The 19,504-nt window shown below is 31.7% G+C and overlaps 1 protein-coding gene across 3 annotated transcripts in view; it reads right to left on the bottom strand.

Moving 5' to 3' along the window:
- The window catches only part of CSMD3 (CUB and Sushi multiple domains 3), a 585,345-nt gene that overhangs the window by 331,734 nt on the left and 234,107 nt on the right, over positions 1-19,504 (bottom strand). For 2 of the 3 annotated variants that reach the window (XM_063423509.1, XM_063423591.1), the window contains 2 exons: positions 8,896-8,973; positions 4,242-4,329 (listed from right to left, as the gene is read on the bottom strand). In XM_063423509.1, the coding sequence (XP_063279579.1) occupies positions 4,242-4,329; positions 8,896-8,973 (166 nt within the window). The remainder of the gene's footprint in view (positions 1-4,241; positions 4,330-8,895; positions 8,974-19,504) is intronic. The other variant, XM_063423676.1, reaches the window with a different exon arrangement.

Genomic DNA, 19,504 nt, shown 5'->3' with positions numbered 1-19,504 from the left:
GAATCAGTTCTTAAGTCCATCTCTATCAATTTGTAAATTTAGCAATATCATATATTTTAGTGCTAGCTTAAAGAAACAATCAGTATATTATTCAGCATATAATCAGCACATATATTATTTCTTCCACCTGCAGTAAAAGAAACTAAAGGCATGTAAGCTATCAAGACTATGAACAGTGATTTTTTTTTAACCTAGCAACTTTCTACACTTTACTGATCCATAATTTTTTATGTGCAAGCTACAGATAGGTTCTACTGTTGTCTTTGAGCCACAGCATGAGAACTGAGTTAAGTCACAGCATCTTTCTTAAGTTAAAAACATCCATAGGATCATTTTCAAAGATCAGTTTGTACACTGCTTGGAAACATTACTGCAAAATGTTAGGATTCCATGATATAATGTTATAATATCTAAATCTCCCAAACTTCTGGTCAAGAAAAATCCTTACTGTGTGTTGAAAGAACTAAACTGATGACCAAATTCTAGTTTCGAAGACATAATGGAGGTCATTGGTAATTCAACCTTAAAAAAAAAGTGTCATCTTTTCTCACAAAGCTTGTACTGTCAGACACTTGCCCTTGCCAAAGGAAAGTATTAACTGTTTAAAACTGATAGGGGCACAGATCCCCTATAACCTAACCTCCCTCATATGTCACACTGCAAACCAAGTTTTGTTAATTTTTCACGATGTTTGGCTTCAAGTTTCCGAGTCTAGAAGCTCACCTTGCCTATCTGCAGAGAAGGATAGGTGATTCAGAGAAGACTTAAGGAAAATCAAGTGTGAAACTTCTAGTCAATCTAGTCAATTAATGCTGAATTTCATTCTTCCAAAGAAAATAACTATTGATTAATTTATAATATAAAATGAAAAAAGATATTATCCTTATTTATAGTGTAAGTCAACCTGTTGGTAAAATAAACTGTCCTTATGATAAACTTCATATTCTTCCTCCTGTCAGTAGAATATGTATTTTTAAGGCTACATCAGCATTTTTGTCCAACTGTATTCGCAGCTTTGTCGTGATACAGGTTTGATCAGAATCTTATCTTAAATCCTAGTGTGACCACACTATAGAGGTAGAGGGATAGAGATGGACTTGTTCATTCATATGATGGAGACAGAACTTTGAGATGGTTGTGGAAGAACATGGTTGCCTCACAATAAAACACCAGTTCAAGGATAATTCAGTCTGGATATGTTTATTTCACTAGAAATAAAGAAAAATAGAAATCAGATCATGTGAAAACTTTTTATCTATTACCTCATATTTTTACATAGTGGCATTGATTCTAAAACTGGACACATGGAAAAGATGTTAGTTTTAGAGGATGAAAAATAAAGTAAAATTGCAAATTCTAGCCAAATAACCACTAATCTGTCTAAAATTTTAAGAAACTCCTAGGAAAGGGAAGTTTTCTTTCTGAAGTAGAATGTTTCCCTCAGTACAGGAAAAGCTGGAAGCTATAAGTAAGTCTTCTTGACTTTATTTTAACATGCAAAATCTTTTGTGCTCAAATAGGTATCTAGCATCAGAAACAATGACTTTAATAATCCAAAATACAGCTATGGGGGATTTTTGTGTTAAAAAAAATATCCAGAAGGGTAAAAATGGAATTACAGGCCCTAAATAATGTCATGGAATGCTCCGATTTTTCTCAGAGCTTGAATTACAGATTTTGTAAATCTGTGTAAGAACCATGTAAGAGGAAATAAATGTGCTGAGAGCAGGTAGTGTTTCTAATCTGAACAGAGTAAAACTGCAATACAATGCTTCCAAACCTACACCTTCAAATTTGAAGAAAGCTAAGGAGATGTGACAAGAGCATGCCCTTCTCTAAAATACATTAAATTGTACAGAAATCAAATGTTGATTGATCTTAGTAGAGACAGAACTAAACCTTTCTCCAAAATACTGTGTTTTCAAATGAAGGCATTGTAAATGGAATTGTCACTCTCTTTTCAGAAAGGAAAAAGAGGCGAGCTAAAAGTAAAGCCATTTCCTTCATTAAAGAGAGAGTGACTTCAAGAATGAAAAGGTGAAAGTGTGCTATTTTTCTATCTTCCAGGTATAAGTCAGCCTGGAAAAGATTTTCGACAGTATAAGATGTTTTTAACTAAATGTAACATAATAATAATCTGTAACATTCTTAATTTGGAAGCTTATGAAGTAATTGAGCAACCATTATCATAACAGCAAGAACTGAAACTAGGTTAACTTTAAAAGGAATTTTATTAACTCTGCTGAATATTTTTTGTCTACTTTTGTTTCCTGTAAGACCTTTATCAATGTATGAAATTTTCAATTAGAGCTAAATGTACATGTTTTACTAATGGGCACCAGTGCTGCTTTTTACAAGTATAAATCTAAACAGATAATTTGGCATTTTTTTCTTTTTTTAAGAGAAAAAAAATTCACCAAAATTAATGAGAAATTAGGGAAAAGAAAACACTAGAACATATATTGACTCTGGTACTTGTTTATCTTTTATACCATTGTTCAGCAATTTGAGTGCCGTCTCCGTTCATTTTCTCATAAATGCATTTGAAAAGTAGGAATGCCTGATACACCATCCCAGTGTACACTGAAAAATAATGCTAGCTGAAATACTAACATTTTGATCTAAAAAGAAAGATGGGGGCATGATCATCATATCTTTTTTGAGGTACTGCCCTTACATAGGTTTAACTAGAATAATCTTTGTAAGTAGGTCTTTTCATGATCACTTGCAGAGATAACACTAGGAAAGAACTGGCAAGTTGTCTATCAAACACTGTTGCTCTCAAGCCATATTTTTGAAGTTAAAATACAAAACACCAGTCAAAGTAATGATTCTAGGAAATATGACAGCTAAACACAGAGTTTTTTTTATTTTTCTGAAAATATCAAATTTTTTTTTACATGCTAACATTAGAAATTACATTTTTACAAAATTAGTTATGAAGCTTTCTCGGATGCACATTGAACTTTTTCTTTTCTCAGAACTAGAGAAATAGGGAGACTATTATGACAAAATGGGAAATTGTAATAACTGTTTGCTAGCTAGTACATTGACTAAGAATATAATTTTCAGTCCTGTCTTCTGCTTGATTACAAGGAGAAAAGACAAAACACACATACAAAAAAGTTAAAGAAGTTATGTAAAAGAATGAAGTATCATAATTTTGTAAAACCTTGGTACATCCAGATTACTCTAAGAGTTATCTTCAAATGCTTAGAAGTGTGCTGTGTGATATGTACAATACAAAATATATAGAAAAAAACTTGAATGTAATAAACTCAATTAATTTTAAAATTATCACCTTTCTGTCTTTTCTTTCATCAAGGTGTTTTATGTTTTGTAAACATAATGTGAAATTAGTATGATGTGAAACAAGAACATAGCTTTAGATTTTTTTATACAGTGTAAAGTGTCTTTATATGTCAAATATAAGATAATATGCATGTTAATGCTTTTAAATAAATTTTCAACAATTAAAAAGGAAAAAAATCAGAAATTATGAAAAGAGATTAAAATTTTTCCAAAACATTCTCAGAAGTTCATTATGCATGTCTCTACTCATCAACCACCAGTGATACTGGAATCAGGAGTCAAGTTCACTGAGAAAACAACACAGAATATTGTGAAAGAGTAGTGAAAGCCTTTTTTATCTTACAAGATAAGGAATTTGAAAGATAGTTGTGAATAGCAGAGGATGCACAAGAAATCAATTAAAAAATAGTTTGAACTAAGAGTATTAGGCCAATGTGAGGCCTATTAGGGAAATATGTCTGCATGTAGCAAACTCCTGGGTTCCTGAAAATTATACCGTAGGAAATGTAATTTCTCTTTTAGAGTGAATGAATATTTCTGTAAGATCTGAAATTTCTTTTCTGTGGTTTCATTGTTCTTGTGTTATATTCAGTTTTGCTTTGTCCTTTGCAAAAGCCTCCAGTACATGTATGCTTAATATTTATAATCTAACACAGAATTTACACGAGAAAATAACACAAACTTACCTTCAATCCTATTTTTGTCAGATTTTCAGAGATATATGAGCTTTTATAGGTAGGTATTTTATCTTTTTGCATACTAAGTACATGATATATTGGATTACATAATTTTATACAGAATTCTAGTGCACCTTTTGCTAAGAAGGTCAGTTTTTAAAAAGTACTCAGCAACAGTAATACATTTTCAACATATTAATTTTCCAAGTTCAGTATTAGAGAAATGATAAATTGGTAGAATTTATATTTTACCTAAAATCTGAGCCTATCCGTTTTCCATTTTCTGGTTCTCCAGGATCTGGACACAAATTGGATGCCTGTTTAATACCTCCCTCATTTACTGGAAAAAAACAAAACCAAAACAAGAAAATAAAATAAACAAAAAAAGAGATAACATTTTTAGAAAATACAGAGGTAAGCAATTAACAAATATGAGAGTATTTCTTTTCAGTTTATGTCTTTCAAAACAGATTTTTTACGGAATATGAGCACCCAAATAAACTCTAGTTTCAATATGTTTGTATTCACGATAATAAACAAAGCATGAATTTTCTGATTTTTTCCAAAAAAATAACACAAGTTTTTTTATCAGATGTACTATCAGCTGGTTTTTTTGCTTACAATATTTTTGAATTCATGTAGAAATGTTATTATTATTTTTTTAGAAATACTAACATCTAAAGGAATGTTCATCAGGTTTAGGGCTGTAAGATTTTATTCTGAACATACACCAATAAATGTCATCTCCACTAAGAGCTGACCTTTTCACCTTGAACTGTAATAAAACTTGAATGCATAAGCTCCTGCTGAGAGAGTTGTCCTTAATCAGTATTGAAAATGTATATATACCCAAAATATGGTGATCTGAAGGTAAACTCAAAATGCCAGTTTGATTTGCATATATTTATCTTACAATAAACTGAAATGGATCTTCAGAGAGAAACTTCCCGTGAACCATTCTCTGTATTTTTCCAGAAATTTGTATGTAACAATCTAACCATATCTCAGCATATTCAACCACCTATTCACAAAAATGGAAAATTAGCAAAGGATGTCAGTCTATTATTACGTGATAAATTCATGGCTTGACAGATTTTTTTTTCTTTCGAAAGTTGACATAAGGCCAAGTAATTTGTATTAAGCAGAAAAATATTTTAACCTTTATTCATCTTTATTACTGATGAGCTAGACCAATGGATTTGCAGTATTAGAATCTTACTTCCCTTTAAGGAAAAGGTTTGCATGTAATTAGGGTAACCACAGAACTAGATTTAAAAAAAAAAAAAAAGATTCTAGTAGATTCTAACTATAAAGGGTGTTCATTAAATTTAAGCTTTTAATGAAGAGGAACATAATTCAGAATCCTTGGGAGTTTCTCTTCCATGACAATTGTCTTAAACCCACAGAAAGGGAAGAATTGGTTTGGTACCCCTGAGGAAGCCAAAGGCCAAATGCAAATATTGTACAGGTTTAAACAGAAAACATCTCAACACAGCATCCGCTCAAAAAACCTATCAAGCTCAGTGCTTGTCAGCTGGAACCACAGTATTTACTCTCCACTGTCCCAAGACACCTGTGACATGTCAAAGGTTGCTCTAAAAATACACCAAGGCAATCTGTGTTCATCTGGATTTCTGTGTTCAGGGGACTTTTGGGCCAGGAGGAGTCTTCCTCCTGATTCCAGATTTCTGTCTTTTCCTCCGCCAATAGCTGTACCTGTGATGAAATCATACTAACTACAGACACCGATGCTGATGCTAGTGTTGAAATACATATATTTCCCTGACAACTAAAATTCCATAGACTAATTAATTCCATTTAACAAAGCCATCTGGTTGGATAAGCATTTAATATTAACTCTCTTTGAAATATTTGGGTGCTTCATTATGAGACATGAGAAACTCATCATCATCAAAAGTAACCTGCATGTATGTAGAAGACATTCAAACTTTTCTGACATTAAATATATATTAAAACTATAGTTAAAAATCTATTCATGATGTCTGATAATCATATTATAGAAATTATAATGATGCCATTTAGCCATGCATTGTCTATCAATGCACACAGAAGAAATTTTACTGTAAAAATGAAAATAGTGTTTAAACAATATTATTTCTATTTATTATAGTTTGTTTTACTATTTCAAATTATTATCTTTTTTTGTACATTATTTTTCTCCATACACAGGTGAAAGAGCAAATATTCATATAAAAATAATATTCTACTGGATTTCAAGACACAAGAACTATTATACAGTTCTATTTCTAGCAGAAATGGAAGCTTGAAAATCCTATTGGTTTTCCACACTTTCTGTATAAAGTTTAATTCCTAGAAATACTCTACAGAATATAATTTGAATGATAATATTTGGAGTTATCAATACTCATATACAAAAATATAAAGCCTTATGTTAAAGAAAATCTGTGAAATAATTATTTTTTTAAAAAAATTAGGATATATGCTGCATTAAAAATACAGAGGAAAGTGTTATAGGTAGATTTCTGAGTTGAATCCAATTCCAAAATACATTTACACAATCTTAAACCCATTCTGGTTTCTGTTAAATACATAGTGAAAAGCGATTTCACAGTTTAGGATTTTTGTATTGATGTTACTATTATAGACATAATGCCTGACTTTTCATTCTGTGTAATTCCACAGGTATCTGTCTATATATTTTTGTTTCACACCCCAGATGCTTATGCACAATAAGCAATTAAAAATTTTCCTGTAGTAAATTAAAAGAATCTCAGGAAAGCATTCATTCATGGTCTGGTCATGAAACTGGTATCAAGAAAATCCACAATTCTTATCCAGATTGAATTATATCCACCAATTAATTAACTTGGTAGTGTAAACACTTCTAAAATGAAGCTGATGCATACTTGTTTCAAAGTGTATCATCATATCAAATATCTTCTGGCTTTATTCTGTTCAAATCACCTGTGCATTAGTATAGAACGTTATATAACTGATACATTAAAAAAAAAAAGGGTAAAATAATGAAAGAACATACAGTTGAGAGTGCTAGACAAAAAATTCTAAACATATTGCTAATACAAGGCATAATGTAACATAGATATTCCATTATCCTTATTTTCACTAACAGTTGAATGTTGGTCATTGTTTTTCTTAAAGAATATATCTGTCATTGGAATGCAATGACAATAGACACTAGGCCACACTGAGACAATAATCCTGTCAACAGCCAAATACACAAGCTTCTTATGAAATGCTATCTCTTCAACATTCTTAGCTACCAAAGTGACTGGAGAAGCAAATACTAGATTACAATATAAAACCTTAATTATATATTTATGACAAGATTATAATCACTAAAGGTACAAGTCACCAAGGTTTTCACCCTCACCTATTATTGACTCATATAAGTAATCTATTCTGCATATGAGTAACAAAAAAGATAGAGAAATTTCCAGCTTCACCTAGAATATCATTGCATATGAAATTATCTAAAGACCTTCAAAAATATGTTGCTAAATTTCATCATTAATTTCATAACAATCAGCTTTGGGTATCACGAGTATCTGCTACCTCATTATAACTACTATTGAATTCTTACTGAAGTTTATATGTAATGATTAGTGCAAAATAAATAATCTCTTTTATCATCCATTGTATTATTATTATATTACTATTTGTAACTACAGAATCACAGACGGGCCGTCAGACAGAGACCTCAGTGATGTACTTTATAAACACTACTGTAATTATCTTACTGTTGCTTCTGCATAATCAGTCTGTTTTCCATTTACCCAGTAGGTATAAAAAGAGTATTTGTTTTTAAATATCTTGATACGAAGCTTTCAAGTAAACCAGAAATGTCTTACAGAACTATTTAGGTGATGCAGTTTACAGAGAAATTGAATATGGCAACACATGACATTACATAAATTAAACATAAGTCTATTTTGCTTTATTTTTTTGACTCAGAAAATGCTGAAAGGTCTTGCTGCTTGGAGACATATATGTCTAAAAAAAAAAAAAAAAGAAATCATGTCTAATACCTTGATAGTTTAAAATCTAACAACAAAGATTAAAATATATGCAACGTGTCCTGCAAAGTTCTGGAAACTGAATCCATCACCAATACTTTAAAAAAATAATTAGTGCAAACATGTCCAACCTAGGGAGCTTCAAAAGCAAGTCCTTTCAGTCCTGTGAAGAATAATGAAATGTAGTATAATCATATAAACGTATGCTAAAAATTTAGTCCATTTTATTTACTTCTAAATGTTTAAAATATGGTTCTATTCCAAAAAGGCATCTATAAAAATGGCAAATTCTTTTTCAAATGCATCCTTTTAATATAGAGACAAACCGATGTAATTTGTGCTCGAAAGTTGTCTGACTCCTCACAATTTAATCAGGACTTGGTCCACTGAGATGTTAAGCACTTTCAGTTTCTAATTTCTAACTAAAATTGAAGATACCAAGCATCTCCACAATTTTTAAAGCTATACTTAGTTAATAAGTTAAAATGTCAAATTAAATGAATTTAAATAATTCAAAAAGTGACCTCATATGTGGTTGTGCACTTGTAAATGAGGTTACACTTTTGACTTGATTCTACTACTAATGTTCACTTAAAAAAATTAATCTCTTACTCACTGCTAAATTTGCAGCTGACACTCAGGAGGCTGAATATTTGTTTCCTTGCAAATACTGTACATTTTTTGTGATATTACTGACAAAATAACATGTCCTTCTATCATGTCATATTTATAGAAAGGCTGTCTTTAGAGTAGAACCATACTTAAAATTCACCATGCAGACTGGAGAAACCAGTTCTATTATCAGAATACATAAATAATTACACACAAACAACACACCACAAACTTCACTCTTGCACTAGAAAAAAGTAGCAAAAAAGGAGTACACTCACAGATAGAAAACTTGTTGCTGTTGTCTTTCCCTGGAAACAATTTAAATCCTCTAGATTTAAAATCTATGGCCTTTTTCACTAGTTAAAAAACAAAAACAAAAACATGTATCAGGCAACACAATCTAAAATATTTCATTTGACAAATTTTATCATGGACGAATATACAGAGTACTGGCTACCTCAGAACTTCAGATTTTGTACCTTTTGTGTGAAACATTTTAAAAAAATAAATATTGAGACCAATTTATATACTTGACAAAGGAAACAAGTGGTATTTGCAACTTCATTTTTCTCCTGCGTAACTAATAAAAAAAAAATACGGCCAAAAGTTTTTATTTCCATGCACCACATAATTGTGTAAAACAATGTTACACATTTATGGAACTTGGAAAATGAAAAGAATTATAAATATGTTTGCTCTAAAATATCTGTTTCTTCTGTCTTGAGAAAAAAATAAAAAGGAGAAAAAAGCTATTTGAATGTATAAAATAAAATACAGTCTGCTGTTCTGCTGTTGGTTCTGCAGCTGGTCCTCTTTCCAGCTTGAAAATTGTCATTTGCAAAATGTGATATGGAAGGTAGCTGTCTCCCACAGCTACCCTAAGCCCACAGCTCATCTGTTTCTGTAAAAGTCGGTCCTGTGGGCTGGCTTTATAATTTAGACAGTTAATCCAGGCAAACCTCGTGGCCTTGACATGTTTTGAAAGAAAACATCTAATAAGAAGAGAATAAACCCAACATATATAAAAGAGGTAAGCAAGAATAAGCAAACAGAAAAATTCCTTTTCAGCCATTAAACTAAGTGCCTCATCTCTAATATGCTTGGCCTGTGAGCAGTGAATTATGCATTAAAATGGACCTGCTTAAATTTTTTTTATTTTAAAGTGTCAGTATTATCAAAAATATTTAGGAACAATATCCTTAAGTGGTTTTATAGCCACTACAGCCACTATAACCTTTCTAAAAACTATGTAGATGTAGTTGTTTTATCTTGGTTACAAGCAAATGCTCATGATGAAGACAGCACAGATTAAAGGAGCTATACCTAGGAGAACTTAAGTAGATACAGTGTACCTCATCAAATAATTTTTTCATACCCATTACAGAAAATCAATGGATATTCAAAGAACCTTTACATTAGGTATAAATACCACAGTAGCAATATGTTATTGATAGTTTTTATGAATAGAAGTATCACTACTAAGCACAAGAGCGGAACCAGATTCAGGAGAAAGAGCATACTACTAAGACAATTTATAGGATAAATTATGTGATAGGATAAAAGGATGTGTTAAATATTTTTACACTTCTGAATGAAGAGACTGTATTTTCTTATAAATACAGAAACACTGTTATCTCAAAAGGTAAAATGTAAATTTACTTGTGTGTTATAATGTAACATAAACATTGATAATGGTTTTGGGAAATACATTATTTGCAGAAGTGAAACATATCTGTTACCACAAAGTACTAGATTTTGGTGGGGTTTTTACTCTTAATAGGAGCAGCCCCTCCCCCTCTCCAAATTAATTGAAGTCCTCAGTGGAAATCATAGACCCAAGGACTCTACCTTCATACAGCAGAGAAATACTGGAATAACACTAATGCTCTTATGTCATTGTCTGAGTTTTCTAAGATGTTATTTCTATGTAAATAGGAATGCTGGACTGTAGCTCTAACCCTCTTTTGGCTTTCTTTGAGTATCTGTCTAGAGTAACTCCTCATGAATCAGAAGATCATCTTACTTAGTCTTCCAGCACCTAAGCAAGATGGGAGTGGTCTTGGATACACGATCTCAGGTGCTGAACTGGGCTTAAATATTCTCATTAGAGACATGTTTGTCTTTTCAGAAGTCATCAAAACAACACACTAAAAAAGGAAGACTGTCCTGTATTATTTTTCTATTTGTTCCTACTCATTCTGAAACATGTAAATGGCATATCCCTAGTTTATGTACACAAGGAGAGTTCACAAGATTTAAGGTGGAACTGAAAATACTTAAAAGTGTATCTTGGTGACCACAATGAAATCAGGCAAAGATTTTTATAATCATTTGCATCACTTTGCCAAGATTATTAAATACCACTAGGAAAGAAAGCAATTCCAGTTCTCTAAAGCCCCTTTACAAGAGAAGAATTTTACTCTTAACTGGGGTTTGTATGTTGATTTACTGAACAGTACTTTCTGAATACACCATGAAGGAGTAGTTATAGAAATTTATATGGCAAACATGCAAACACTAAAGTATGTGTTGGGCTGCAAATGCACGAACATATGTAAAAATAATCCCACCATCACAAAAATAATCTCCTCCCTAAAAACCAGATTATTTTATACTTCGCAAAATAAGGATTATTTTGCATGTCAAACACATGACAGTAAGTACTGAAAGTGGACTTCATTTCTCAGAAGTCTCAGAGGATGGATTCATGACAGCAAACTGTCTAGTTGTACACATCCAAGCCCATCCATAAAACAGACACTTTAAGAGATCAGTTAATCTGGTTTTAAGATACCCATTTTTGCATGAGATGAGTATATATGCCCATTTTTCTTAAGAAACAGTGTTCAGATGTAGCAACAGTACAAATATTTAAATATGGTCAGATTAGTATGTTCTCATATATTTGAACAGCCAAGAGCAAAGAAAATAGATTACATCAGAAGTAGGATATTCCTGTGGAGACATAAAAATGTAATAGGAAGGTAGTGGTAAGAAAAAAGTATACTCCAACAGTAATCTAAATTTATAAAACCCTATATGACATAACCATCGTTTTTTTTAAATTCTTCTTTAGATGTGGCTTCTAGGTTGCTTGGTTGGTTGGCTTTAAATTTATAAATAAAGACAACAGATTTGTTTATTTCTATTGTTTAATTTTGGAGGAGAAGGAACACTGGTGCACATCTCCTGTGTGAATAAATCTCTGACAAACCTGAATCTATTTTTAATCACATGACTGGATGAAGCATAAAGAGTAGCATAAGAACTCTGTGAAACCAAATCAGAGATTATGTCAAAACCCTGAAAATAGGCATACATCTTGGGATTTCTGCTTAACACAGCTCATGCTTTTTCCCTAGTTCAAGACACTTTAATACAAACACAGAATTATTATTATAGAATGATAGAATGGTTTGGGTTGGAAGGGACCTAAGGATCATCTAGTGCCAAGTACCTGTTCAAGTACCTCACCACTCTCATGGTAAAGAACTTCTTAATACCTAACCTAAACCTATCCTCCTTGAACTTAAAGCCATCCCCCCTGTCCTATCACTACATGCCCATGTAAAAAGTCCCTCTACAGCTCTCATGTAGGTACTCTTTAGGGAATTGAAGGTGCTCCAAAGTCTCCACAAAGCCTTCACTTATTCAGATTGAACAGCTCCACCTTTCTCCCCCTATTACTCTTTATCTGTAACTTTTTTTAAGGTTAGAATGCCCAATATTTTCTGTAAAGAAGGAAGGCTTTATTTAGGAGGGAAGGATATGAACAGTCCCAGTAAAAAAGGAAGTCCAGGTAAGAACTTTTGCATTACTGTGTGAGCTAATATTCAGTCAGCAGACACATCACAGACACGTACCCTTTTCAAGCAACCAATTTAAAGTGAAATGTGTTCAGAATTATTTTCTTGATGTTTTTGACCAAAATGGTCCTTCATGTAAGATAATGAAGATTCTAATATTAACAGACAAAATTTTAGGAACACATAAAGATTAAAATATTGTCCTTTTTTTTTTCTTTAATAAAAAGGCTGTGTAATTATACATATTTATGCAGATTCCTGTTTGCATGTATGCAATATATGCAGACATGCTACATACAAACACTTGAGGACTAAGTCCAACAATTCTAGCATTTTTTTACTTCAGGATAGGCACTGCATTAAAAAAGGGCCTCAAGTAAAGAAGTTTTAAGCATAGATATCAGAAAAAATCCCACTTAGATGTTAAATTTGAATAACAACTTAAAGTACAGCAAGCTCTCAAACACTAGAAACAAAATGAATGAAGAGTGTTCAGTTGACATAGTTCTAACTTCAGTGAAAAAAGTATGTCCTGAGGGCCAAATGAGAAAAAAAAAAACAAGAAAAATTTGCTTCTGCAATACAGAAGCATGTGAAGGATATTTATTTAAAACATTGTCAACTCACAAATTCATGTCTTGGTTTTCGCTATGCAACAGCATTTATGTAACAGAAGTATCCAGCTTCTCCCTTCTATATTTTGCAAATTTTCAAATCAAACGTAAACAGTATTTAAAATGCTGAGGACTAAAACACTACTGTTCTATGCAAAGCAGGCACCCAGGTTGCATTACTTCAAGTAACTATACTGAACAATGGACACAGCCCTCCCCTTCTCCAGAACTACTCCTACTTTATATTCACTATCACTCAGAGAACAATATGATAACATCAAAACTAATATTTCAAGTTTTCATATACAGCCCTACTTAAATTACATGTGCAAAAGTATAATACTATGGGAAAACAAGTTCTCTCAGAAATAAAGAGGAATTAAATCTTCAATTGCTTTCTGAAGTGGCAGAAAAAAATTTGTTTGCAATACAGTGTAGAACTGATTTTGACTTGTGCAGAACCAGTAATTCACTGATTATTTAAAATCTTCAGTATGAGATGATGGCAGATTTTACTTACAACCACACAATTTCTAGTGACAGAAACAAGAGTATTTTATACTCAGGACTTCCAGCATTAGCGCACATGCAGATACTCCAAATACATTATGTATGACATTTCCAGTTCATCTTTGGAACATGTCTAATTCCTTGTATTTCCTCTAAAAGTACATCCTCTGCCTAAATGCATTGAACTTACTACTCACTACTCACATAAAGGTCAGTTAGTGGTTTGGTGGGGGTTTTTTTTGCATTTACATCACATTTACTATGTATGCGATACAACTAATAATCCAGAATTTCCAAATTCTAACAATGCAAGTGTTAAATATCCAGGTACCTTACAGATCACCACTAAAAAGTCTCTAAACCAAATGATTACCCCAATAAACTTCACTGTAACCACAACACAACAACTAATGTAGCACTACCTTCTAGAACCTTTCTGCACCTTGAAAGTCAGCATTACAGAACATGAATTTTCATCAGTTTTGGTAGTATAGCATGAACTGCACAGGTTAACAACTGCTTAAATATGAAGACCCATACAGAAGATGAATAGACTACAAAGTGGTGAAACACCCATGTTACATACTAATAATTTTTTCACTTTTTACATAATCTTAGTTTTTTATTTGCTACGCACTCCCTCCATCCATTTCCCCACATCCCCCTCCCCTTTAAACTCTAAAGTATCCTGGTCAAATCAAATTGTATAGAAGATTTGTATTTCAAATCACTGCAACTACTGCACTACTACACTGAATTATTACACTGTATTACTAATTTAAAATTATCAAAATTGCAGTTTTCCCACTATATTCTATATTATATGTATATCAAATATGTCTAATTATAAAAAAGTTATTTAAAAGAAGGAAGTACATTTAATATGTGCATTTAAATACTAAATTATAATTTCACTACTTTTTTTTATATTCTAACTAAAATACATACATTTGATATATACCAACAATTTGTGGTCAAAAGAAGAAAGCCTGAAATATCAAGGGAAATTAATGACACAACACATGGGAAAAAAATCAATTATAGAAGCAAACATTGAGAGTGTAATGAAAAGTAATTAAGAAGTGCAGGAATCGCAATAAAACACAAATAGGAAAAACAAGTTCTGAGAGGAAAATTGGCAGAAAAATATAAAAGGCAATAATTCAATTAAAACGTGAACACAACTCATTTGTTAAAATCAGTATGACTGATTTTCTTTTTCCCTTTCTTCCTTCTAATCACTCCAGACTTGACTTTTGGATGAAAAATTATGTCCTTTACTCCTGCCAACTGCGAAGATATCAAGAAGTTTAGGACATTATTATCACGTTTTTCCTAATAAAAATCATGACATTAATGAACCATCCATTATAGAGTTCATCCACCAAACAGAGCATATCTATGTGATTTGTTGCACATTTTAAATGGTTGTTTCCAAAAGTAGTATGAATTATTAAACAAATGTAATTCAGTGATTAAATGTATGAGTGCTAGATTACATTTGTGTTATGTTTATTTCTTGAAACTTTTAAAATTTTCTAAGAAGAAAATTTCTTATATACAAATCTTCTTATATACAAATAATCTTAAAAATCTTATTGCCAAATACATTTACTTTCTTCAGACTCCCATCTTTGTAGTTACAGGTTTCTCTAACAAAAGTAAAGAAAAAGCCCTGAGGACATATGCACATTGATTACCTACTAGACTTAAAAACAGCTCTTCAAAAAACCTCTCCATCTTTACTCCTCCTTTCTTCTTTCTGCTTCTAAGTAAAACTCAAAAAACCAGGATATGTGAATACATATTTTCTAACAAATCCTTATAAATTTTGTATTGAATAATCCCAAAGTAATGATCTATCATACGCTTCTATCATAATCTTTCAAAAAATCATGATAAATAATTTTCTCTTAAAATCCTTTTGTTCTCAAAAGTTTCATTAGCATATGTTTTAATTTCCCGTAACAGATCTTAAAATCTTCTTGCCTTCTACAATCATAATTCTTCTGTAAGACAGGAGGAAAAAGAAAGGCTCATTTAATAGGGAACATCCAGTAGCAAGATTTTTTCTCCGATTCATTTTTTCCTGGCCATTACTAAGATATGACAAAAAGCCAGATACCAAAAAGTATGAGGCAAGTACTCTTATAGAAGAAAGGGAAAAGATAGAAAAATTATAAAGGCTTACAAGAAAGTAATAAAAAACATAAAGACAGAGAATGGAGATATAATTAATAAACGTGTAACTAATAAAAAAAATTAAAAAATAGTTAAGTAAAATTATCAAAACATATGTATTTCTTCAAACTGAGAATACATGGTTAAAAAATTTCAAACGCTTAAATGGCATTTCCACTTTTTATAAAGAGAAATTTGGAGTCATAAATTTTTTTGGAATCCAGAGTTCTCTTGAATTTATTTTCCTAAGGAAAGCACTGAGACACTTGTGAACTGCTAGGTGATGACCAGAGTCATCCATTAAGATTTCCTGGCACCATTTGAGCCTGAGTCTTCTAAGCAATTTTTTTTCTCCAACTACAGTATCTCTTTTTCAGATGGTTTACTTTTTCTAAATTTAATTTATGACTTATGAACTGTAATGGTCTTTTTAATTTTTTGCACCTGGTACTCATTTAATTACAATGTATGTGTATTTCCATATAAAAATGAACATTGAGACTAGACTAGACTAGACTAGACTAGACTAGACTAGACTAGACTAGAATGGAATAGAAACAATAGGGTAGTTTGAAGGGACCAACAACAATCGGTACTCAACTGCCTGAGCACTTCAAGGCTGACCAAAATTTAAGTCATATTATGAAGCACACTGTACAAATGTCTTTTAATATTTGGCCATATGCCTCTTTACGTATCTTTAGAGAGTAAAAGTATGCTATATAAGCCCTCACACAAAAATGTACAAAAATATCTCTTATGATGTATGCATATACACAAATAAAAATTCTAAAGCCTTAATAAATAAAGTATGTAGTTGACATAAACTATAGAACAATTCAACAGGACTAAGAGCATTACTAAACATTGAATTCACCGTATGAAACAAAAATAGTAGAAAACAAAAATGTCAGATTATCCTCTATTACTTTGAATCGTGCATCAACTGAGTCACGATGAAGCCAACAATTCTTAAATATTTAAACAGGAAAAAAAGCACTTGGAAATATCATCTTCCTATCACACTCCTATCATGTTTAAACCTTTTCTTGTTTTCACATCTGCAAAATACAGATCATACCAGAAGATGTGATTGTAGTATCAAAAAGAATTTCTACTAAAATTTCAGTGTTTGAAGTTCATAGGTTTAACTGAATGAAAGGGGTTAGGGATCTCCTTTCCCCCCGCCTTCTGAATTGAGGAGATAAATTTTCCTGAATTTAACCACTTGGTTTCTTTAGAGCTAAGTATAGCAATGTATTTGCACAACTTAGGCCATTCTGTGTGCCAGCCAAAAATCATTGTAGATAACAAGACACCTGCAGTCTTTTTTTTCAAGAGTTCTCAGGAATTCATCAAGGTTACAGAGAAAACAACAGGATGAAAATAAGAATGAAGAGCTTGAGAAACTGTCTACAAAGAATGTAAATCCTACATACAGGAGATGCAGCATGAGAATGAACTCTTGACCAATTAGGTGACCTGAAGGAGATGAACCTGCCTCTTGGACCAGCGACTTGGCCAACCAGGAGTGTGTGCCCACGTGGGTTGTACATTTTAGAATCTATAACTGGGATTGTAATGAAAATAATAAACAGCTTCTGTTGAAATCATATTGGTTCTATTCTTCAGTTGTCCAAATTCCCCTGCAACTAAGGACCCCAAAAGTGCTGTTTTTCACTACCAGCTATCCTATCTAAATATATTTTTCATTAGCCTGTCAAGGTGTATCTTGACAGGCTAATGAAAAATATTAAATAAAATAAGCTTCTCAAGCTTCATCTCCTTCCTCTTTCTACAGGGTTTCATTGTTCCAAGAAAAAGAACTCTTCTTGCTCATCTGCCTCCTAAAAATATTTACATATTATATACTAACTTGCCCTTATTTAAGTTCTCTACATACTGACATTTACTTCAAAATTCATGCTTCCATTCTATCTTAAATTTTTTTTTGTAAGGTGGGATGATCAGGAAAATGTAACACCATTATAGTACCTTTATTTATCTGATTCAGTCGGAATTCTTGTTGATGAAGAAACCATAATCATGTGCAGTATTCCTCAAGAGATTTCATTACTGCCTTATAAATAATACTTGTGTTTCCCTACTTTTAAGGAAAGTATTTCACTAAATGTGCCTAAGGTTCCTTTTTCCAACTAATAAGCTCAGAGAAGATATTAATCTGTCAGGCTTTGACACAATTTAAATTATTGTTGAGGTCCAGGTAGTATATATAGTACAGTAATTTACACCTAGCAGATGAATTTTAGGTATATATAAACCTCTAGTTCTCTCTATACATCTCGTTCATGCATAAACATCAAAAAAACACGTGTACAAAACAAAATAGTATTATTACTGTCTACTCATTCTAAAACACCTTGTTTGAAAAACAATCGCATGGAAGGGCAACAGCACTACTCTTTTCCTGCAGTTACGGTTTTGCATCTATACCAATGCATCATAAAATTGCAGTATTTGGGTCTTACTAGCAATATTCTCAAAAAAGCCTACAGTTAAGTCTATATGTACAATAAAGTTTTACTATTTAAGATATTCACACATAAACATAATAAGTTTTAGTAATTATATTTAATATATTAAATTTTGTCTTCTCAATTATTAATTGAGAATTGTATAATTTGGGAGTGTAATTCTCAAAGCACAATCTAGAGCACAGAAAAAAAATGCATTTCCAAAGTAAAAAATAATTTTCAATAGTTATTAAATGGAGAAATTATTTTAAAAGAAATTCAAATTAAATTCTTCAGTAGGTCCTATATAATTCCATAGTTATTTATTTTGCAGAGTTTTTAAACTTCTGCGCATAATACATTGTCAAAGAGAGGATAAAATACTTCAATAATAACCTACAGGAAACTCTATAGAAATACCTCTGGAACATCCCTCTATGATAAAAATTCCTTCAAGTCAACTAACAACTATCTCACATTCACAAAAATTCCTTCAGAATATGTCTGTTGTTTTTTAGTAGCGAATATTTCATTGAAGAAAATCATAGGTTATTTATTGAAGGTCATTTAATGTGTTTTAGTGGCTGTTACCAAATATTGGTGTTTACTGAGTTAAAAATGGTAAATTTTTACTCAGTATAGAAATATCCTTTAATAGCATGCACACACATACTATTCCATGAGTAACAGACACAGTAAAAAAAAATAAAGTTTTTGGATAATGAATGCTAGCAAAATCAAGACTTTCAATGTTGCATGAGGGAATAAAATGCACACAGAACTAAATGCGGCCTTTCTTCTCCACTAAGGTATAGAAAAGTCTGATTTCACTTGTACGTGGGTTGTCATACATTTTGTTACCTGTAGTACCATTTCAATATGTGAAAAATTAGCACCATAACATTATTTTAGCAGTATCTTGGTGGCTAAATTATTGTCCTTTTTTTATAATTTAATGAGTAGCACTTTATTTTAATAAAATAATTTAGAAGTAAATGTCGTATCTATATCTTGTATTAAAGACTAAATCAGAGAAGAAAGGAACATTGAGAAAACAGTAGAGGGGACACTGCAGTGTAATGATTCCAAGGAGGAAATGGGAAAAAACTGTATGTGTATCAGAATTACTGCCATATTTAACAGCCAAAGCAGTGCATTCTTACATTTTTAAATTAGAAGATATTATTACAGATACTCATATGCTCCCTCATAACTGAAAATAAGCCTGTTTTTTTTAACTGAACTGAGTGCACAGCCACACAACAGTACAAACCAAACTGTTGATTAATTTATAACAGTCAG

This window comes from Prinia subflava, chromosome 1, assembly GCF_021018805.1.
Source record: "Prinia subflava isolate CZ2003 ecotype Zambia chromosome 1, Cam_Psub_1.2, whole genome shotgun sequence".
Taxonomy (NCBI): domain Eukaryota; kingdom Metazoa; phylum Chordata; class Aves; order Passeriformes; family Cisticolidae; genus Prinia; species Prinia subflava.
The sequence above is the reverse complement of the archived record's forward strand: the minus strand, read 5'-3'. Positions and strand labels throughout refer to the sequence as shown.